Genomic DNA, 24367 nt, shown 5'->3' with positions numbered 1-24367 from the left:
TTGCGTGAGAAAGAGCTCGAAAGGATCGTTCCCGCTCTTCTCCCCACTGCCAGCGTGGTATCGTTGAGCAACAGCTGGTTAAGCGGCTGCGCAAACTAAGCACAATTAGGATTGAAATGTCTGTAGAAACCATGCCCAAGGAATGTTACAAGGTTTTACGTTACCGGGAAGAGGATAATCCATGATCGCCTTTAGCTCGTCATCGCTAGGACTGATGGTCCTCCACCACGAAGACCAGACGGCTGATCCTAGGCGATGCTAACTGCACCTTGCGGGGGTTGATGGTTAGCCCAGCCTGCTTCATCCTTGCGAGGACGATTTACAGGTGTTCCTGAAAGTTTCTGGAAAACACTACGGCATCATCCATGTACGCCATTGCGAAGTTATACTTCGCATCTCCCAATACGGAATCCATTAGCCGTTGGAAACTGGCGGGAGAGTTAGACAAACCGAAAGGCATCCGAACAAACTCAAACAAACCCCTATGACAGGTAAAGGCTGTTTTCGGGACACCCTCCAGATGTCGCGAAAATGAACCATCACATCAAGTTCAAACATCAGAGTGTTCCCGTTGTTGTTCTTATCACATTGCCCCGGATGAGCATCCGGGGCTGTGTGTGTCCTGATAGAATATCAGGTGTATTCAGGTGTATTCAGGTATCAGAAGGTGTACTTTTGAAGTACTTTTTTATAATCGATTTCTAATGTGAATACCCTAAGGTATGTTATTACATTTGTTATTACAGGTCCTAACCAGGCACGTACCTATGCCAACATTAGTAGATGCTCCACGTCTCTTTTACCGCTTCAGCACGTTCATTCTTTTGGCGCTGGTGTTCGTGGTGCCCTTCTGCATGCAAGTCAGCATTATAGTTACGGAAACAGGATCTGGCATAAAGGTTAGGTATACCATATTCCTTCCGCATTGCGACATCTTCAACTCAGTATCTGATAGAACTCGCTGAACAATGCATCAATCTCGTCAAAAGTGGCATCTCCGTCGTGTCTGAAAATAGACGTACTTGCACGCAAATGACGTGAGACGGTACAACTGGTTTGGTATGCTGGAACTAAGAGGGTGGAAGAAAAACAAAGTCACAAGAAAAACCCTATGGATCACAGCGTTGTACTTTAGAGCGTTGTGTAATCGATAATAATTTTGTGGTTTTGTGCGATCACTACATATATTATTAGTCTTGCTCTGTTCTGTTTCTAAAAATGGCTACCGAACTTCCCATATTTGTGTCCACGTGGCCTTTCCCACAAAGTCAACAAGAACTAGGTACAGTGCTGGACAAAAGTTTACGAAACGCGCGAGCGGCGTATTTTCTCTGTGCAGAGACACCCTAGCGGCGAGCGGAAGCGGGCGAGTCCACTCGTTCAGAGGGATGGAAGAGTGCGCTTGTGGCGACCCACCGTGGTAGTAGTGGTAACTTTGCTTTTGAGTGTAACGAACGCCAAAATGGTTTCGTTTTCGGTCTACTGCACCGAGCGCGAGTGGCTATCGCGGGAAGGAAGTCTCTCCGCTATCGGAGAGATAACAGGGCGCTAAGATGAATTGAGGTGACAACGGGCTCGCAGTGCCTAGCTTTTTTCTTTTTTTATTAGACAAAAACAGAAGAAAAGAGCGTATACCCTTGAACACACACAAAAAAAGAGGCAGGGGGAGACGATACTGTCTCAATACTTTGTCGGCCCCCTTTCGCAGCAATAACTGGGGCCATACGCACAGGAAGGGAATCGTATAGCCGACGGACAAGGTCCACGTCTTCACGTAGCAAGCGCCACTCTGCTTCTATAAATTCCCAGAGTGTGTCCTTGGTCCTTGTAGGCGTCCGTCTCTTGCTCATCCTATTCTTCAGGCTGCCCCAGACGTTTTCGATGATGTTTAAGTCCGGGCTCTGCGCCATGTCAGCTACATTACGCTGAGGCGTAAAAAAAGAAAAAAGCTAGGCACTGCAGCCCGTTGTCACCCCAATTCATCTTAGCGCCCTGTTATCTCTCCGATAGCGGAGGGACTTCCACTCGCGCTCGGTGCAGCAGACCGAAAACGAAGCCATTTTGGCGTTCGTTACACTCAAAAGCAAAGTTACCACTACTACCACGGTGGGTCGCCACAAGCACACTCTTTCATCCCTCTGAACGCGTGGACTCGCCCGCTTCCGCTCGCCGCTAGGGTGTCTCTGCCCAGAGAAAATACGCCGCTCGCGCGTTCCGTAAACTTATGTCCAGCACAGTACACACATTCCACACAGAATCAGGAGCGGATCAAGGAGGGCGGCCGGACCCCCTCAATTCCAGACTTGAAGATAGGGTTCAGTGGACAAATCCCAGCATGCACGTGGCACTTGTCCACAGCCGACCCCCCCCCCCCCCCCGGGAAAATCCTACATCCGCCCCTGCACAGGATTACGACATCGACTTCTTGGGTGGGAGCAGTCTTTTCTTTCAGTAGCGGCTGAGAATGCGAGGCGCATGGTCGCGAAGGCACCAGAGCGACTATACGAACGTCAACTCATTTGCGTCGACTTCCAATAGAAATTACAAACGAGCAACTCATAAGCTATGCGAAGGAGGAAGGAAGGAGCTGTTGCCAGTAAGACGACGACGTTCTTCGTGCGCGTTGTTTCGGTCTCACTATGTCATCCAACGTCGTGATTGCGTCACGGTGACGTTTCTTGGGTAGAGGTCTATTAATTTTTCGTGAAAACTAATTGGAAACGGACAGACGTGAGAGCAGATTGTCATACTCTCACTGTGCCGCGAAAGGCAACCGGTCCCACAGTATGCCTTATATGCAAGGCTCAGCAGGCCTGTTTTCCATATACCTATGTAACACTGGCGCCGCATAGCTGAACACCTGTTCCAACAGACCTACCTCGGGTCTCGCACCTCGAGACGCAGGCACTTCATCATAACGTCTCTCTGGGGGAATGCTTCATAGTGATGTCACGAGATGATGGGGTTGCCATGGAGGGAACCAGTGGACCCGCCGATGGGACGGCTAAGAGGCAATTATACAAGGTGCTCCGAAAATGCAATGCCACAATAAAATGTCATCCAGCGATGGGCAAAACATCAGCATTGTCTTAAAATAAGTACAAAGTACCAGGCTTCATTAGTACTTCAAGTAAAAACTGACGCGCGAAGAAAGGCACACTCTAGCTTCGATGTAATAAAACAAAGTAAAGTACGAAGTACTATGCAAAGTACGTTAAGTACTCATTAGGCACACTGTCAATTTGGGTGTCAACACTGGCTGATACCGCTGAGCAACGGTGACTTTCTTACTGAAGCGAACATTCCACCTGTCACAATTTGACGAACTGGTAACCGCTTCAGATTCATTAAAGTTACGCAGTAGAAAAATAATATAGGTTCGGATTTGTTCGGTTGATCAATAAGACTACTGTTCTTAGCAGCTCTCTGTTCCGATTCACCTGCGTTTTCGACCTCTGCGGCAGGATGGCTATGCTCCCGCTCCGCCAACTTGCTCTCAAGCAATGTTTGTAAGTCGACCGTCGCCATGCCAGTACTAGACAGCTGTCTCGACCTTCTTGGGCCTCATCAGCAGTACGCAGGCAGGCAACGTTTCAGCGGATGGCGTCAGAAGGTCACGTTACACGTGATTCCTCCGGTCAGGGTGAGCTAACTCACCACTGAAAGCCCAGTGCAAAGGCAGTGAAGTATACTAGGGAAAAAAATAGCCGGAGCTCTTTGGCTGCACGTATAGCATATGTTTGTAAGTCAAACGCCGCTTTGCCAGTACTGGGCAGCTGCTTCGTCCTTCTTGGGCCTCATCAGCAGTACGCAGGCAGGCAACGTTTGAGTGGATGGCGTCAGAAGGTCACATAACACGTGATTCCTCCCGTCAGGGTGAGCTAACTCACCACTGAGAGCCATAACATATACTATACGTGCAGCCAAAGAGCTCCGGCTATTTTTTCTCTAGTGCTCTCAAGCTAATACTATAGGGACCGTGCAGTAAAGTTTCGGAGCGGAGAATGCAGGCGCTAAGCGGTCGTGTAGCTTCCGCGAGCGTGCACGTGCAGCGGCCGTGTTTTGTCCTATTTTTCTCCTTTTTTTTTCTGAATGGAAGTGAAGTCGGTAGTGATGAAAAGACGAAGCAGGGAGCGACCAGAGATTAAAATTCTCGCACTTTGGCACTGTCGCCACTGTGTTTAGCGCGCCACCTAGAGAAGTGCACGTCTCCTATATCATGCAGCACACAAAGGCTTAAACATGTGCTTCGTTCATTTGCGTGTGTTCATCTCACACACTGGTTATGATATGCCGCATGCTTCGTTGCCTTAATGGAGGAATGCCTGAGAAGGCGTCTTCCTCAATTGTAGTGGACTTGCTACAAAAGACTGTGAGAATTGAGCTCGTGCTATCAGTGGTGATGAGAGCGGCCACCTTCCGGCTACGCCGTCCTGATATCTTCAGATGGCACTTTATCAAATATTCTGTTAAAATTATGTGTCCCCAACACCAGCTCGGAACGTCATCGGCACCACCGCTCGTGAGCGGGCCTGCTTCATTGTTAGTTCATTCCATTAAATGTTGTGTATAGTTTACTATACCGTGTCCTTCTTTATATTCATGCACATATGTCTCATGCCGCTATCACGGAGGCATGCTGTCTTTAATGATAATTGAAATCAATGCCATTTGAGCATACACAGAGCACCACCTAGTGTCTAAGGTGCCAGCTTCTCAAAAAGCGTGGATCCAATGCTTCCTGACAGGTCGACAGGTTACACGCTAGTTCAATGCACTGCCGTGTAGTAAAATGTATTGTGACTAATGGGAGGAGCCTAAAAAAGAGGCTCGACTTGTCCATCGCGGATGCGCACCGCTCGTTGGTTTGCTGTTGGCCACTGGGACCGCCATGACACCTGACCGTCGCCCCAAAATTGGGATGAAAACAAACACAGTGAAGCGGGAATCTTGCGACAAAAAAGTTTTCACAAATTGTTATGGGTTAGGCAGTCTTATATTATTGAGCAGGGAAGAGAAACGCTTAGAGAAACGCTGCTTGGTTGCACTTGCGTTCGGTATTGTTGGGTATTGTTTGGAAAAGAATAAATCTGCATTCTAATACTAGCGGCGACAGAGCAGCGCAAATCACGCAAGACTTGCGGAATTCACTCCCGAATGAAACTGGACACCATGGCGCGAACGTCTGGAATTTATGTTCGAAGCAAACCACGTACGGGACGTCGCAAAAAAAGCGGCGTAAAAAATTTTCTCTTTCATCGGTGAAGAAACCAACTAAAAAAAATCGGGATTCGATAGATCTGCCATAGCCCTCATAGGTACCACGCCACGAAATTATGGACAGATTAAATATTCCATGTTGGCCAATGAGGATGCCCTTCAACGATGACGCTGCGGAAGCCGTGAAGTTGCTTCCGCATTTCACATCACACAGACCACAATGGAACCTTCGAAACTGTCACCCATGTGTGGGAATTTTTCGTTCATTCAGTTGATCGAACTTGTTCGTGCGCATGCTCCGAAGGCGTTGTGATGGGAGATACCGGAAACGACCCCCAAACTTCCGCTATATTGTGGCGCTAGTGCTGCTTTGGGAGTGTGAACCGTCCGACACTGTTTTTGCGTGATGTTTTGGAGCGCTATATTAGCACGCTGCTATATGGCGGATTAGGCCTTAAAGGGGCAGTCCGGGAAAACAGGAAGTTGATTTTTTTCCAACTGCCACGGAAGCTTACATGCTGGGTGGAAAGTTTCAGCTCACAAAATGGCGTGGTTTACGAGATATCGAATAAAAAATACTCCTCTGAAGACATCCGGTTTCGTTTTTCTCCCTCGCATACTCCTTGCCCCAAGGATCCTCTATGTACGTCAGCCGTCACGTGAGCATGACTTCCCCAATGGACAAAGTGGAGCGGAGGACTGCGCCGTTGCTGGGAATGCAGAGAGGTGTTTTTGTCTATGAGTGTACTGAACAGAAGGCTACGTCGTGATCCATGCGTTTACATTGACGCTATTCTGCATTTTAGTCTACATAACGCATGATTGCTACTCAAAAACATCATAATGGACAAATGCTAGCACGCAACAATCAACTATCGCGCAAACAGGCATGCGCAAGTCACGTGCGGCATTGCTCTTATGCACGTCACGCGAGAGCTCGCTGCGGCCTTTACTCGGGACCAACTGCGGCATAGAAAAAAGTCGATTATAAATCGTTGGATACGATTTCTTCTTAAATATTTTGCACAGTTGTTGTGAGGAGTATTAGAAATCATAAGGCGGTGTTTCCCAGACCTATGTTTTCGACAGGACTGTCACTTTAAGTGACCAGAGTCAAAAACTGCAAATAAGACGGTAGGGCAGGACACAGCAGCCAGTCTGTGCGTCCTGCATTACCGTCATTTTTTGCCGCTTTTGCCTCAGATATGCATCAACCTGCCCAGCTGTTGTTATCAACATTGTTCACACGTCAAAGCACACGTCATGCCATACTAAGCTAGTGTGACCAGGGATGCGGATTTGCCGTTTGGAGTAGAACGTATACGACATGCAGCAGCGATTGAGTGCTCAAACTGCTTACTGCTCGTTTTAGATGACTTTGACTCTGGTACGTCTTCCAAACTAATGGTAGTCTTGACACGGGGGTGGGGGGAGGGAAAATACTCCATTCAAGAGCCGTAGCGACAGGCGCAGCCGCCCTGGGCGCCGTCGCCAAAGAGGGCGCCGAAGTCCAGTGTTGCGGATTTGAATCCACGGATTTGATTTAAATCCGGATTTAAATCCACCGGAGAGCTGGCAGATTTGATTTGCGATTTGATTTGCGCAAAAAAATATGGGCAGGATTTGGATTTGGAATCAATCGCATATTCCAGGTATGATTTGGATTTGGATGCAATCGCATTTTCCACGAATGATTTGGATTTGGATTGAATCGCCCCTTTTTCAGCGGATTTGCGCGTGGATTTCGCCAAGCTCCCTCACAAGATGCATGGATTTGAAATTGACCGAAGCGCCATTTCGCATTTGTACATTCTACGCGAATTGATGTGACCTTGTCCGAAATCTGCGGCGTCCTCTCCCCAGAGCGACAGGAGTAGCCGTTTTGTTCCAATCACTTCCCCTCACCGCACCGAGGGAACACCAGGCGCAGTTCTTTGAACGCAGTTAACGTTATTCTGTCGATTGGACGGCACCTTTCCCGTGGACCTCTAGCTGAGTTTTCAAGCACGACACGTTTCAAGCTTGCCAAATGATGTCGCGAAATTCTTGGTCTTCGCCGTCATACTGAACGCATATAGGTACACGCATTCACGTCAAAACAAAGTAAAAACGAACAATAAATATATCACATCCTATCATTTCGTGATTTCGGGAAGGCAAGCCTTCCCTACTCCCACAGACAATCATGGCAAGGTGTGCCACTCTCTCTGCCTCGCATGCCCCCCCCCCTTTTTTTTCCCTTGATTACAACAGTCTGTGCTGCGCGAGGAAAATTTTTACAAAGCCCTGAAACGTCAGCATTAAAATAGACCCATGGGCTACATGTTTAGTATAAATATTCGTAACATGTCCGACGATTTATAAACGATCCATTTAATTGTGACCCCCAGAGTATAGTAACCAACGACCTGTGGTCTTTTGAGTACTGATGGTAGAAATCGACGCAGGCGTGTGTTTTTGGGCGTAGCTGAGCCTATGCCCGCGATAGGAATTCCTTCAGTCGGGCGTGTTCGCTCGGTGCTAAATGACGAGGAGGTTCCTGACCCAAAATCCGGTTTTTTGAAGGTGTATCATACCTACCAACCCCACACTGCTCATGCCCCGTGAAGCCCGAGTCAACACCAACACGATACGTGATGATGGAGATGGGGGTTGTGCACCGCCCCTCCCAGAGTGAGCCAGTCATCTACGATCCAATACACTTTTATCAGTATCACTTTTTCTATTTTGGTGTAACACAAAAATTTAAGGGCACTTAACGAATTACGCGTTGGCAGTGCAACAGAAAGTGCGGCTGATTTTCGATAAAGTTTTACTATTTTCTTTCTGGATGCCTTCAACTCAACTCACATCATTCATTCATTACATGTATTTTCGTTGGGCTTCCCTTTGCGCCCCTCTTCCACTGGCATTGCACAGATCCGCGCGGCGGAGTGGCCAGCTGTCGGCTACGCGCCGGCGAGGAGAGCCGTCTGAGCCCACGAGGGAATTAAATGACGGAGGACGAGTTTTTTTCGTGAGGAGGAATCTAATTCTATCACACTGCAGGCCGACGCAGCTCTGGGCTCGGCCAATGCTCGGGACTGCCTAGCTCGGGGGGAAGTATTCATGCCCTCTAAAGCGCGGCCGGTGTTAGCTTCCAGCTAATCGTACGGCGGCTGGTCGCGCGTGAAATACAACATCCACATTCAACGATCCCAACGATCCGACCCGTTGCCCGCACGGGGCGTGCGAATGCTAGAGGTGACACAGTGAGGTCGCCTTCTGTCCACTCTTGGGTAGTTCCATTTTAAATCGACAAGGGTAGGAAATTGACAATTTTTAATTTCCATGAAAAAAATATGTTAGACAGCATCTCGATTGATGACAAATGCAACAATTTCAAGCTCCATCCGATGAACCGTTTCCGATATGGAGAGGCGGAAGGTTGCGGCGGCAAATGTTGGTACGAATTTTTTCCCAACTTTGACCTCATAGCAACGCGCTTCTTGTTTTACCACATCCTTCAAATTTGGCTGATAAAAACTGTGGGTTCAAGACAGCACGCGGAAAAAGTCCCGTGACTCCTACTCTAAAGGGGCGCTACGAAACGATTAGCGAACACACCACTTCCTGCAAAAAATGTACAAATTCGAACTTTTATTGTTCATGAGCAGGTACACGCATTCCCTTAAAGGTAGATTCATTAGAACCGCTAACTCATTCTCTATCGAATGGTATAGATATAATTTATATAGCTCCTGTGGTAGAGCGAGCAGACGGCTGTAAGTAGAAGCAACTCGACAAATTGCTCACCCCCAATTGCACCCCCCAAAACATAAGTTTATACATTGAATTTCCCTCTCCCCCCCCCCCCAAACCGAGCGTCTGGATCCGCCCCTGACACAGGCTGATACGTGGTGACTGATAGTCTGGTACACGCCGAGCAGGCGTAACCGAAAATGTCTTTCTAAAATTTGTCCTGAAATATGAATGAAATTTCGGCCAGCGGATTGATATGTTGGCCCTTTATATCCTCGTCAATCAGACGAAATTTATTGCACTTTGTGCCACGTCACGCTGTTATTTAAGCGTTGTTTAGTGAATACGTGCAGTATTAGTAATTTGTAGACATGGTTATAGGTCTAGTAATGCTACTGCACGAATTTTGGCTCCCGGATTTGTCAAAAGATTCGATAAATCCGGATTTAAAAGCGGATTTGATTTAGGGCCGGACAAACAAATCCGGATTTAAAAGGATTTGATATAACGTGCCAAAATTAAATCCGGACTTGATTTGGATTTGATTTACTACCTTCAGAAAAAAGTGCGGATTTGATTTAAATCCGTTTTGAGCGGCCAAATCCGCAACACTGCGCCGAACGGCAGGCCCTGACATGTTGGCTGGACAGAATAAAGCGGGAACGAAGAAAATTTAGAAAGAAAACTAGTAAAAAATGAACTAGGACCACTCCTTCTACATCGCCTACAGCATACTGCCACTCAAGTTCATGGCTGGTATACCTGATTCTTGGTGACTTCGCACATCTAATTGTACCTGAACCTATTTTCCCTTTTTGTGTGGCACACTCTGTATGTGTACAACGTGACGTGTCTTCTTTTGTTTCAGGAAATGCTGAAATTAATGGGTCTACATGAGTGCATCTACTGGATCGCCCACTTGTGCACTCAACTTTTGATTACCACATTCTGCTCTCTGCTCATATCGTTAATTCTGGTGTATGTGAGATTTGGGAGTGAGAACCAACAGTACCTCTCGGATGCCGATTTCCGGCTCGTTATGTTTACGATGCTCATGTTTTGCTTCCACGTGGGAATGCACACGCTGCTGGTATCCTGCATGTTCCAGAGGTGTAAGTGTTACGTATCCTGCATGTTCCAGAGGTGTAAGCTGCGCTCGTATATAACAATGTTTCCAGTCAAACTTGACGGTGTTTCTTTCGCGAAATGTTTATACTTATGGCGTGTTCGGGTGGTCATATTGTGGCAACACGGCCTAGTGCTAGGATATTGCGAGGTCGGAGGCCGAGCTGGATCACGTGACCGTTGCCACCCGACCATGAGTGTTAGGAATCTTATGGTTTTAGTTACATGGATAAGGGCATCGCGGTCGCCCCTCTTCGCGTCCGTCGCCCGCTAATCCACGTGATTTCAACAGGCGGGCCAGTGAGGGCACTCGCCACCGTTGCAACGCGGATGTGACGACACCGGATGAAGTTGGGCAACCCGCTGCTCGATCGTTTTGAGACCGGGCGAAAAAAGTGCTAGCTGGGAAATTCCGGGTAGAGCCCTGCACCATCCGCGGATGGAAGCGGATATCCGCACGATACTTGCGGATTCGGATGAAAATTTAGCACTTTCTGCGGTGTGCGGATCGGATGCGGATATACCGCGTGCTGTAATTTTTCCATCAGCAATTTATTTGTATTGCGCGCCGACAGCGAGCGCATGCTCGGGTTCACCTTTGGCCATGCGCCGTCAAGACGGGAGAGGAGGCATTCTAGCGTTTTGAACCACGGAGAACCAGCGAGGTAGCGTTCCACGCGTTCCAGAGGTATGTCCTTATCACGTTTGTTGAAAGGTTCACCTTTGCTTGTCGTCGTGAGTCCTTCCGTAACAGAGTGGAGGCATCCGAAATTATACCAACATGCTTCTGGTGGTCTTTACGCGTCCTTCTAAACGTGCGGATTTCGCGGATTGGATATGGACTGTGCGTTTTGCTCAGCGGTTCGGATGCGGTTGTAAAATTGTTGTGTATGCTGCGGATCGGATGCGGATGCCAAAAACCTCATCCGCGCAGGGCTCAAATTCCTCGGAAAGCGCCACGCGAGCAGGCGAGATTGCTTCGCTTTGACAAAGAAAACATGACTGCTCGGGATCTGGCAAAAAATGTTGCCACGAAATGACCACCCGAATTCGCCATTATTGAGGTCGGCAAAAACCTAGAACCCAGTGTGCTGGGTACTCCGTGGCTGGGTGAACAAGAAAGGATGGCACACGAACGTCGTACATTTTTCTGTACCCATATAAGTGGAAAAACCTGCGAACCGGTGAGCGAATGTCAAAGAAGGTACTTCAGGGCGAGAGCCGACCATATTTCGAACACATAAAATTCTGGTGCTTCGATAAAACTCCGGACAGCAGATGACAGATAAAATTCCGTATACAAATTTTCTTGCTTCGCCGGGCAGTACAGCGCTCTCTGTTGGAAATATGGAATTCGTCTGCCGTGCCTCGCTCCTAGTCAAGGTATATCTAAACAGGTAGCGTAGCGCCAATCGTCCCTTATGTCTTGAGAACGACGCCATGATATCGACCGTCAGCGCCATCCATCCATTTACGGACTACTACGAATGTAAATAAATGATGTCAGAGATTACGTTTACATGCTCGCACTTGGTTTGCTAGGTATTTCCTTTTCCTCAGTGAACCATACTACTCATCCGAGTAAGAATACCAGACGAGAACAGAGAAAAATAGATCATGTCAGGTATAATGACATGTATCAATTCGAAATACACACAGTTGTTGTGGAGCTTGACAACTCCAAACAGAAGGGCATCGTGATAACCACACAGAAATTACGAAGGTTCACTTAAGGTCCATCTCTCACCTAGGGCTATATGAACATTCTGATTAGACGTTTGCATTTCTTCAATGAGTGGCCATAATGGGTCCGTCGCAAAAAGCACGACATCGTTGGTGCACAGCTGATTCCTGCCAGTACTCACGCCATCATGGCCGGTAGTAGAACCATGACGATTTTTTTTTTCGCCGGACCGGCAACAGGGCATGCACTGTATCCATCTGTTCACACGTGTTAATATTGGTCTACAGCTCCGAGATGTGGACGTGACTCCCTGGCTAACCCCACAAATACACGAAGTGCGTGTTACAGTACACGGGCATACTGCACGGATAAACAAGTCCACTGACACATGCACAGGAGAGCAGGATACGGAAACGTACTCGGGTGGTAGATGAGTTTGTATATGTGCACTAGTGGGGTAACAGATGGCTTTTGTACATTGAAATTATGAATAACCTTTTAGTACACATACACGCCATGCCCACGTTGTACAGTACTTTTGTTTACGGTCGTACCTCTACCACCAACGCCTATGATCGCCGATGGTATATTCGACATCACGTCGCTCTCCATGATGTTACTGTGAGTGAGGTCGATGAAGATCATCAATTAATTCGCCGACCTATGCGCGCCACAGGCCAAAACAAAACAAATTTTGGAAGCCACCACAGTGCTCTTTTAACGACGTGGTCATGTCGTTTAAGAGATAAGGCTCTGTTTACTCTAGGCAATACTGGCAGGTGTCGCTTTGTACTTTCACTGTTGGCAGTGAACTTACGTGGTTTCAATTAACCCACGTCAAGTAGCAGCACACCAATCGCACTTGATTGCAATTAGGCTCGTATGGCGTTGTATTTGGTGTCGCATATATACAGCGCTCTTCAACAGCATGCAGAGCACACATGCAGCATCCTGCTCGTAGCCCTGTGGTGGTAGCTGCAAAAGCGAAACACCGCGAATCAATTCTGCCATTCGGTACACACATGATGTCTTTCATAGATAAAAAAAGAAACTCCCGCGCGAGCCGCTAACGCACGTTCTGACTCCAAAAACTCGTGTTACGGGCTCAGAAACGTACCGCACCTAAAAACCAAATATAGTTAAATCCAGTTCCACGAGTATATTTTGTGTTTTGATAAAGTTCTCGGTTGACATCATGATGGTGTAATAGACAATTTTACAAAATTGCGTTCGCCAGCAAGAGCGCGGCGAAAAGTAGCACGGGAACTTTGAGGTATACCGCTCCGTCGTCTGCTTCTGTTATGGTTTACCCCGGCTGACGCTGCTGCTGCGCAAACCCATAGTGTTGTTGTTGTTCTTCTTCTACCTCCGCCTCTGGATGTCTTTCGGACGTCTGGACGTTTGGATGCTTTTAGGCGCTCGAAGTTCCCATGAGCCCTTTCGCGCCACAGGTGGCGCTTGCAGTTTGTAAAAAGATCTGTGGGAGTGCGATGCAATGCATGCTATGCAAAGTGGTTAATGGTTTCGTTATCAATTTCTTAATTGTAGCGAACGTTGGTGTAACGTTCTCCATCCTGTACTGGGTTGTGCTGTCATTCTACCCCGTGATTGAAATCGGATCAGACCTATCTTCTTTTTACTTCGCTTCGGTTGGGAAGAAGCTGCTGCTGTGTATCACTCCTGTTGCAGCAACGCATTGGACATTGTGGAACATCGGATTGTACAGTGACCTAACAGGTATTTCAGAACAACATTTTGCTTCTAATTTATGCCGTGCATGCACCGGGAAGTTTATAAGGTTAACGTACCGCGTGACACCAGGCTCTTTCGGAACATCATAAGTGTTGTCAGTACGAGTATTACAGCCGCTGCCAACTAAGCAAAGGAACCCAGAAAGGAAAGGTTGGTACATGACTTGAAGCGAGGCGGCACCACGACCTACTAGATTTTAACGACCATGTCATAATCGGCAACCCCTATAAGGAGCCCGTCCACACAACCCGCTAGGGGTGCTACTCATCGACACGCGAGATCTGCATCACGATTGGACGATGGAAATTTGAATTCTGAACGCGCAGAAGCGTACGTACGACTATTGTAGCACACGAGAGCAATAGCTCCTATGGAAACGCGTAGAATGATCATAGGGATCAACCTCAGAATGAAACATCTTCCGCGGAATATTCACCGCTTGTACAGAAGTACTAAGGTAAGCTGAAGTACAAAGTATTCTAGAAGCTGAGGAAGCAATAACTGGGACGATTAATAGCGCCACCGCTACCTTCCAAGTGCGGCGCTGGGAAGGGATGCCGTGACATGGTAGTTATAACCTGGTAGGTCGTGGTCGACACACAGGATAAGACTACACAGACACACTCTCTAATGCCAGTCTACAAAAATGGCGCAATGAAACACTGATGGTTGGAGTATAATCTGTATAATCTGTACCTGTAATTCATTATCACGGCGTGTCTCATCTTACCGCGAGGGTTGGGGCAAGATGAGATAATCTGCATTTTTTAACTTCTTTTTCTGAGCTTATTTCAGACCGCCTAAATCTGTTCTGCATTTACAGATCAGAAGCTGTAGACCCCTGAGAATACGCCCTTGGCTAGTTTTTTTTTAACACAAAAAATAATAATTCATACTCAACTGCAAACTTCTGTCTTACCCCAACGTTCCCTACTTTCGTGTATGCATGATGGATGACGCCTGATGTGTAGGCAGCTTTGAATTTTTAGTCCACCCTCTCACCGTCTAGCATGTTGGGTTTGGTGTTTGCTGTGTAATACCTCTTCCACACGGCAACTTCAAATGCCCTTCCCAGCGAATGATATTAGCACCGAAGAACATCCTTTCCGTATCACACGGTGAAAACAAATGCGATTACATGCGAGTGGCATTCACCCATCTAATGCTTTCAAGGAACTCATTAACTTTTCCATCTCGCACCGACTGTGTGCCGTCGTCTGTTGAGAGGTGTGCAAAATCAGCAACGATAGACCGCTAGGATAAATTTAACATGAATTAAAAGTTGTACTTCAGTACATTATCACGAATTTAATATTTTTTTACATGAAGGAAGGAAGGATTAACACTTTTTCCGGCCGTACGAACCCTTTCTTCCCTCCGGGCTGCTGACCAACAATTCGCATGAACCTTTAAACACGTCACACCTAACCCTTTAAATACCATGCCAATGATGAGGACGGTGCCCAGAAGAACAACAGTCTCTGTTCGAAATATCGGCGGCTTCTGTCCTGAGGCAACTCCCTTCCTGAGAAAAATTACGGTTTCCGAGTAGCAGTCCCGTCGAGTAATCAAATGACAAAACTGAAATCGTCCTAGGGCAACTCCCGTTTTTACGAAAATGTACACTCTTAAAAATGAACTTCACCGCATAGCACGCTCCTAGCCAACCATCATCCCGGGTGATATCGTTATCTGCCCTGATTTGGTGAAAACGGTAGGCGTACGCCTTTTTTGTGACAATTGTGAACAGCATAAGTGTCACAAAAAAGGCGTACGCTTCCCCCTTTCAACAAATCAGGGCAGATAACGATATCATTCGAGATGATGGTTGGCGAAGAGCGTGCTATGTGGTGAAGTTCATTTTTAAGAGTGTATTGCTGCTAAAAAGAACCACCCCGTATAAGGTACCTATGTCTGAGGTTACAAAGCTGAGTAAACCTAAGATTAACTGAATTGAACTTTGGCTGTGTCTTGAACTATAGTACTGGAGTACTGTACAATCCGTTGTCAATTCATGTCTGTATCCTGTCGTGTGCCATTGAACTGATTAACATACGTGTTATGTGTGTTCACTCGCTCCTGTTCAGGTATCCTGTTTTCGACACTGTCATGTTGTTCTATCTGAATTATTGACTTTTGGCATGAAAAATTGTGTTTCCAAATATTTTGAAACGAACGATCAATTACAATTGGTGGGTTTTCTCGAACGCGTCATAGCATACACTCTAAAAACTGAACTTCACCGCATAGCACGCTGTGCGCCGACCATTACCACGAATGATAGGGTTATCGCTTTTGATTCGAGGAGAGAGGGAGGCGTACGCCTTTTTGTGTCAACTTGGGCATATGATAATTGACACAAAAAGGCGTACACCTCCCTCTCTCTTCGAATCAAAAGCTATAACCCTATCATTCATGGCAGTGGTTTGGCGCACAGTGTGCTATGCGGTGAAATTCAGTTTTCAGGGTGTACGTTCGGAGGTACCTTACTCACAACTGTGTGCTCCATTGAAAACTCAAACTTGTTCCCAGGTACTCCGACATGGTCTATTGTAACAAGACATGTGACACCGCACGATAACATCACCATATCAGAAATGTGGACAGTCATGGTCCTTTCCTGGTTCGCTATTGCCATTCTTGTGTGGTACCTGACCCGCGTGCTGCCGTGGGTCACTGGAATTCCACAACCATTCTATTTTCCCGTACTGGTAAGACGCAAGCTCCACTTACCTCTGTTACAGGGATGGACAGTATTTAAATACATTGTAATTAAAATAATACTTAAAATATAAAGACATGTATTTATAATCATCTTTATAAATACCAATTATCCGTTATTTATTCCTGTAAATACTTTATACATACTCCTAAATATAAAACACACTCTTAAAAATGAACTTCACCGCATAGCAAGCACCTTGCCAACCAACATCTCGAATGATATCGTTATCTGCCATGATTTGTTGAAAATAGGGGGCGTACGCCTTTTTTGTGACACTTATGCTGTTCGTCATTGTTACAAGGAAGGCATACGCCCCCCGTTTTCAACAAATATATTCTTCGTTTATAGAATGGCATACTGCGAACCAATTCAAACGAATGTGAAGAACACTCTTAAAGGGGCACTAAACACTTCCAGGAATATTCTCCAGTTATTATGCTCTATGAAAGAACGTGGCTCACGATATCCAATTATGAAATTCAATTACTTCTAGCGAGCGCCTTTACCACGAAGCAGTGCCATTCAAAGAGCATAATCCGCGTGAGTCTCTCCTTCCTGCTCGGAGAGCACCTACGTCACACGTCTCGCACGTGTAGCAAAGCTGCATTCCAGTCACTGGAGATGGGGGAGATTTCGGACTCCTAACCAATGACGGGCCTCGTTGACGCAAACAGCAGCGTGCGGGGAGAAGCGGTTGTGAGAACACCGCTGTGACCTCGCGAAGCAATACAGCGCTGAAAACATAGTGCGCACATGAAATGGAATATTGTGGGCTTTTGGTACCTTTTGATCTGGCTACCTTGTGTTTGACAAGTGTAAATATGTTTAGAATTGACCTCACTTCTCGATATTAAAACAAAATTAGTGTATAGGCGCCCCGCATTTTGAATGGTTGATGGTGCGCGACGTCAAAATGACGTGTGGCTATTGTCGCCGGGGCATCGCAGGGCGGGGCTTGAGCGCGAAAGAGTGCAGTGAATATTCGGTTGGTTTTGAGCCATTATTTACATTTTTGTGACAAAAAATTTTGCTAAACGTCACTGTAGGAAACGAATCACACTGCATTACAAAAAAGTGCACCTTGCATACCTGTTTATTGCCCCTTTAAAGAAAAGGGGTGTGTTGTAGGTCCTTTTTGGTCAGTGCATACATGTGCCACATAGTATATCACTCCCTTTAGAGTGTACAATTACTCTTCATTACCCTCGTTAAAGAGTCTCCCACTCTCTTAACAGCTATGAAGGGAGTGAGGAGACTCCTTAAAGGGAGTGATATATGTGGCAAGGGTATGCTCCCCAAAAAGGAGTTACAACACACCCCTTTTTTTAAGAGTGTTGTGCATGCGGATTCTCTCTTATTGCGATATTATACGCAGAGATTTTTTTTTCAAAGACGAATAATTTTTAATAAATAAATAAATAAATAAATAAATAATAAATAATAATAAATAAATAATAAAATAAATAAATAATAAATAATAATAAATAAATAATAAAATAAATAAATAATTTTTAATACACTTATACTGTTGCTAATGCAACGGACATATCATGATCATCATGAGTACAACACGACTGAGCGCATGTCTCGCACATCACATCCTGACTATCATCCGTCGCGAGCGTTATTCATTCTGGAAATAAACATCGTCGTAACTAGTCACGTCTCTTCTCGACTTGGTATCAACAGAAATTGGTGCCGTGACCAGGATACTCAAGGTTAAAAGAACGAAGGATACAAGGATTGCTGCTCTGGTTCTCGCATTGTTGGCCACGGTGAGTTTTACGGTTTGACTTACTCCCGTGGATATTCGAATCGAGTCGGCCATGGACAAGTTGAAGAGAGACAGGAAATTTTTACGTTCACAAGCAACAAGATTGAGGAACGATATCGACGAGAAATTGGGAGCTGCCGGTACAACCGCGCAAGATATTGCTATACTAAGAGAGAAGCTCCAAGATATTTCCAGAGATTTGAAGGCTGTTGACAGCGAGCTCAAGGATAAATTCTCTGACGAAGAATATGAACGCGAGATGACTGCCACGACCGAATACCGCCATCAGATTTTGGAGACCATCACTCGCATAGATCTGCGCTCCCAAGTAGTTTCGACGGGCGCGTCGACTTCGGTGGCTTTGAACCCCAGCCCTGTTCCAGCTGCTTCTGTCCATAGGGACAATAAGATAAAGCTGCCAAAATTAGAGCTCCCGAAGTTTCATGGCGCCATAGACGCATGGCTTCCTTTTTGGACACGTTATGAAGTTGCAGTACACCACAACAACGCGCTTACCGCCACTGAGAAGTTCTGTTACTTGACGTCTCTGTTAACTGGGAACGCCGCTGATCTCATCCGTGGATTAAATTTGAATGAGGGCTGCTATAACGAGGCAATTGAACTTCTCAAGAAGGAATATGGATCATCCACACGCATAGCTGATGAGCACATAAGGAAACTGACAAACATGGTCCCAGTCACGGATCCTGCAGATATTTCGAAACTGCGGCAATTCTATAACGAAATTCAATCCCGGGCACGAAGCCTTCAGGTTTTGGGCATATCAACCGATGCCTACAGCGCACTACTTAGACCCATCATTTTAAGCAAGCTGCCCCAAGACATGGTCATTGAACATCAGGAACGACAAGAATTTAATGACAGTACTCGCGGTGCAGATGTGGCCAGTGGCAGTGCGGTACACCTTTACAGCCAGGACTTCCAGGACCTGATGGACTACTTGCGAGTAAAAATAGTGTCCAAGGAACGTGCATTAGGGTATACCGGTGAGGAGAAGCACGAAGGGAAACCGAATATTCGTAAGGTCAAAACCACCGATATGCCAACGGCCTCTGCTCTTTTAAACGCCAACAATGCACGGACACCAAATAATGCAAATCATGAATCGTGTTTATTTTGCAAGTCAGATCAACATCGGACGGTCACTTGCGACAGCGATATCCCACTACAGGAGAAGAAGCGGCTATTAATTGAAGCAAGATGCTGTTTAAAATGTACGAGACGAAATCACATTGCTAGTCGCTGTCAGTCGTACATCAGGTGTCGCAAGTGCAGCCGAAGACACGCTACGAGCCTCTGTGACCCAGACTACATACGCAATAGGAGTACCCAGCAAGTACAAGTCAACACTGTTCCGGTCGACCCCCCGGGAGAGGTGGTTTTAGCAGCCTCTGCAGTTCCCTCTAAACAGTCAAGCACGATAATTCTAGGCACAACAATGGCATGCGCGAAGGGACCTGAAAACACATGCTGGGTACGCGTTCTGTTTGACAGCGGTAGCCAACGCAGTTTCATCACCGAAGAGCTCGCGAAGCAATTAGGATGCCACTCTCACGGAGTCGAAAAAATCAGCATAGGGTCGTTCGGAGGAGCAACAGTCACCAAGGCATTGAGCAAAACTTCGGTCAAGCTGCAAACTACACAGGGCACTGCCGTAGAAATTGACGTCCTGCAAACGCAGCAAATATGCGCCAACGTACTTCCTGCCATCGGTCAAGAGCATCTCAAGGGCACTTTCCTACTTGAGGGAACATCGAATGTCACCACGGCAGATCAAGAACTTCCTATCTCCATTCTCATTGGAACCGATTGGTACTGGAGACTCGTGCAAGATGACATCAGGAGAATTAATGATGATCTAGTCTGTGTCCCCACCGAATTAGGATGGTTTGTGCATGGCGTCGTAAACGACACGATGAATTCTCAAGCCCAGGAGCAAGCTGTAATGCTCTTTGTCCGGCAAGGCCTGCAACGTCAATTCATTAACAACATTTGGGGTCCAGAGGACGAAGCCGATTACGACGACAAAACCGCAGAAGAGGTATTGAACAGGTTTAATAGTACAGTCAGGAACGTCAACGGAAGGTACGAAGTACGGCTACCTTGGAAAGACGACATAGACCTTGGAACAAATGAACGAAACGCACGGAAACGACTTAAAGGTTTGACGGACCGTTTACTTCGTACGCCCGACCTGCTCAAGACGTATGATGATGCTATCCGCAAATATCTAATTGACGGCGTCGCAGAAAAGGTGCCAGAGAACGAATACAATCACGTACAAGTTGATAGACCAGTGTACTACTTACCTCACCACGCAGTCATTCGCACGGACCGCATTACAACGAAATGTCGTATCGTGTTTGACGCTTCCGCTCATGAAACTCAAGAGATCAGCTTGAACGAGAATCTTCACATCGGACCCAATATGAACCCGAATGTAAGCGTTCTCCTACTGAGATTTAGACTACATGCTGTTGCTTTTACTGCCGACATAGAAAAGGCATTCCTCCAAATACTCATCCACAAAAGAGACCGAGATGCCCTGCGATTCCTCTGGTATCAAGCTATGCCCACAGGAGTGGACGATAAGTTGGAAATATATGCGAATGACGAGAGTCACGTTCGGGACTGGCCCTAGCACATTCCTGTTGGCGGCGACATTGAAGAAACTGCTGAGAAAGTCCGAAGTAGAGTATCCGGAAACAACAAGACTGTTGAACGATTGTACGTATGTCGATGATTTTATATCTGGTGCTGACTGCGAGGAAGCCGCTATCAACGTGTACAACGAGGTGAAGAATATAATGCAGAAGGGAAGCATGAACATGCGAAAATGGGCCTCCAACTCAGCACGGCTGAACGCTTTGTACCTGCAGGACCCGGAGGAAGTCTCACCCTTCGCTGGAGATTCCCGCGTGATAAAGGTTCTGGGCATGAAGTGGGATACGGAACAGGACTCCCTCTTTTACAATGCTACCAACCTTCTTCAAGGTGGAAGGCCTGCTGTATGGACGAAGAGGAAGGTGTTGCAGACGGCTCAAAGCATATACGACCCGCTAGGTTTGATGTCACCGTATACGATCGCTGCAAGGATCTACATGCAAAAAATGTGGCAACAAAGTCTCACTTGGGATCAACCTATTCCGGCGGACCTACAGGAGAGTTGGGAAAGGTGGTATGAAGACTTACAGTACCTTACTGAGATCAAGATCAACAGGTACTACGGCATGTGGACGACGAATGTATCGTTGCATGTTTTCTGTGACGCAAGTTGCAACGCGTATGGCGCCGTTGCGTACCTGGTTATTAAAACATCGGACTCTGCTTCTTCAAACATAGTGCTGGCAAAGGCCAGGGTAGCACCAGTCAAGAAGCAGACGCTTCCAAGGTTGGAACTCCAAGCCGCTGTTGTAGCTGTGAAAATTTCAAGAATGTTGATGGACGCATTCCCAGGCATCAAACAAGTTTTCTTCTGGACTGACTCGACAATCGTACTGTATTGGCTACACGGTAAGAGTGAGAATTGGAAGGAGTACGTTCGAAGGAGAGTTAACGAAGTCAAGAAGTATACGAAGCCAACACAATGGAGGCACTGTCCTGGGACCGAAAACGTCGCGGACATGGTCACTCGAGGTCTTCGACTGACTACACTCACGACCAACGACAAGTGGTGGAACGGCCCTAATTGGCTCACAGATGAACAAGCATGGCCTGAAGAGTGCTTCGAAGCACCAAGCTGCCGGGAAGAAGCGAAACATGAGCAAACAGCACTTGCAACAACGACGGCGCCAGCGGAAGAAGTTACTAGCTGCACGAACTTCAGCTCACTAAATAGACTCCACAGAGTAACAGCGTGGATAAAGAGATTTTGTGGAAACTGTAAAGGGGCTTCTATCGATGGACCACTTAGTACGGAAGAGATTGAAAACGCTAAGAACTATTGGCTCCGACATGTACAAGTCACAGCTTTCCCTGAAGAATATCAAACCCTGAAGGCCGCGAAATCACTAAAAAGACGACACTTCATGCAGAAGTACAGACCGTTTCTTGATGAGAACGGCATAATGAGGGTTGAAGGGAGGTTACAGATGGCAAATCTTACGTTCGATGAAAAGCACCCCATAATCATGCCACGAAATGCTCACTACGTCTCATTACTCGTCGAGCAAGCTCATCGAAGGGTCATGCATGGAGGAGTAGCAGACACCCTTGCAAAGCTCAGGGAAAACTATTGGATAGTTCGAGGAAGGCAGGTGGTGAAGAACATTCTTCATAGGTGCACCGTTTGCAGGAGATTCAACCAGACAAAAACGTCTGAGAACACGCCACCACTTCCTGCTGACAGAGTGCAACAATGCCATCCATTTACTGTTGTAGGAGTGGATTTTACAGGACCTCTATACGTCAGAAACACGCACGGTCATCAACGCAACGTGAAAATGTACATTGCCATGTTTACTTGTGCTGTCGTAAGGGCTGTCCACCTAGAAGTTTCCCGCGACATGTCGGTGGCAAGCTTCGTTCACGTACTACGAAGATTCTTCGCACGGCGAGGGATGCCTAGAGTGATATACAGCGACAACGCACCCACCTTCAAAAGATGTAACAAGGACCTTGCTGCATTATGGCGACGTATACGAGACGATGAAGTGCTGGACTGGCTTGGGACCAACAGCGTGAGCTGGAAGTTCATTCCTACAAATGCACCGTGGTGGGGTGGATTCTATGAAAGATTGATAAGGTCTGTGAAACAGGCATTGAGGAAAACCATCGGCAGAAAATCATTGACGTATGAAGACCTGGTCTCAATCGTAGCAGAGGTGGAAGCCGTCATTAATTCTCGACCGCTTTCTTACGTGTACGATGACCCAAATGAGATTCTTCCGCTAACACCAGCGGAGTTCATCACAGGGAGACGCCTTACCATAGTGCCTCCAGAGATGACAACAGAGGAGACTGAACCCATCCATCGCACATGGCAGAAACGTGCAACATTGCTCCAAGCAGCATGGCGAAGGTGGCAGAGGCATTACCTTATGGAGCTCCGCTCAGCCAACCAGTGCAAACAAAACAGGGGGAAGACTATGTCGCCAGGCGACGTCGTGATTTCCGAAGACAGAAAGCCAAGGATGTTCTGGCCTCTGGTCCGCATTCAATCCGGACACAAGGGACAAGACGGGACGGTACGGTCATATACAGTGCGAACGTCTACTGGGCATGTGACTAGAAGCGCTAGCAGGTCGCTGTACCCACTTGAGATACAACAGCATGACGTTGCCGGTCCGCAGTCTGTTGCTAATGCAACGGACATATCATGATCATCATGAGTACAACACGACTGAGCGCATGTCTCGCACATCACATCCTGACTATCATCCGTCGCGAGCGTTATTCATTCTGGAAATAAACATCGTCGTAACTAGTCACGTCTCTTCTCGACTTGGTATCAACATATACTGTATTAGAAACTTTCAGGACATGGGCTTGATCATTACACAACTGACATCCTTTTTAAACACGGTCCGTAAACGAGCGCTGACCTGATTATTTGTAAAATTATTTATCCATGCGTTCTATAGGTTCCCAAACATCAAAATATTTGGCTCTATATTGGCTATATATCGGCAATACTGGTCCAAGATTGGACCAGTATTGGACCGGTATTGCCAATGTTCAGCCGATATTGGGCCAATATGTTGTGCTGCTTAGGTTGAAGTGGTGGTGGTTGAGGTGGTGGTAACAGCTTGCCGTTGTTGGCCTCACAGCTGTGGGCATCGTCACGACTGTAGCTGAAGATGATGATGACATGATGATGACAAGAAGATGAAAGATATAGGCAGGTATAGGCAGTACCGGTGGTTTTGTGAGTCTTCCGATTAGAAACCCGAGTTCGGCTTGAATGATTATATAGAGGCCCCCAAGGCAGACTGGTTACCCAAAGAAAGCGCCCTAAATTCTGGGCCCTCGTGCGTCTCGCGGAGAGGCGCGCTGCCGTTGGGACGTGTAAAATGGCGTGCAAGGTATCGTTCTTGCAGTCTGCAAGAAATTTTTGGCGCGCCACTTCGTGTGCGCGGCAGTCCTTTATAGGATGTGCTCGATTGTTTCAAGCTCATGGGAGCGCCTGCAATTAGCATCATCCACAGCGGCAATAGATTGATTGATTGATTTTGCAGATATGGCGCCCGTCCCTCGAATCAATACCTTTTTTTTTTCTTATCAGAATGAAACACGTCGGCTTTTGCAGCCACAGTTTCTGCCATTTTGGGGGATTTTACTTTATTTAGAGTCTTCCCCACTGCACCGAATACGCACACATTCCGTG

The 24367-nt window shown here is 46.9% G+C and overlaps 1 protein-coding gene across 1 annotated transcript in view; it reads left to right on the top strand.

The window, feature by feature from the left end:
* Positions 1-24367, top strand: part of LOC135366337 (ATP-binding cassette sub-family A member 17-like) — an 82961-nt gene that overhangs the window by 11228 nt on the left and 47366 nt on the right. Inside the window, exons 4-7 of the mRNA XM_064599008.1 lie at positions 747-899; positions 9830-10073; positions 13319-13507; positions 16055-16233. Coding sequence (XP_064455078.1) covers positions 747-899; positions 9830-10073; positions 13319-13507; positions 16055-16233 — 765 coding nt within the window. The remainder of the gene's footprint in view (positions 1-746; positions 900-9829; positions 10074-13318; positions 13508-16054; positions 16234-24367) is intronic.

This window comes from Ornithodoros turicata, chromosome 8 (assembly GCF_037126465.1).
Source record: "Ornithodoros turicata isolate Travis chromosome 8, ASM3712646v1, whole genome shotgun sequence".
Taxonomy (NCBI): domain Eukaryota; kingdom Metazoa; phylum Arthropoda; class Arachnida; order Ixodida; family Argasidae; genus Ornithodoros; species Ornithodoros turicata.
Note: the sequence above shows the minus strand (reverse complement) of the source record. Positions and strands in the feature narration are given on the sequence as shown.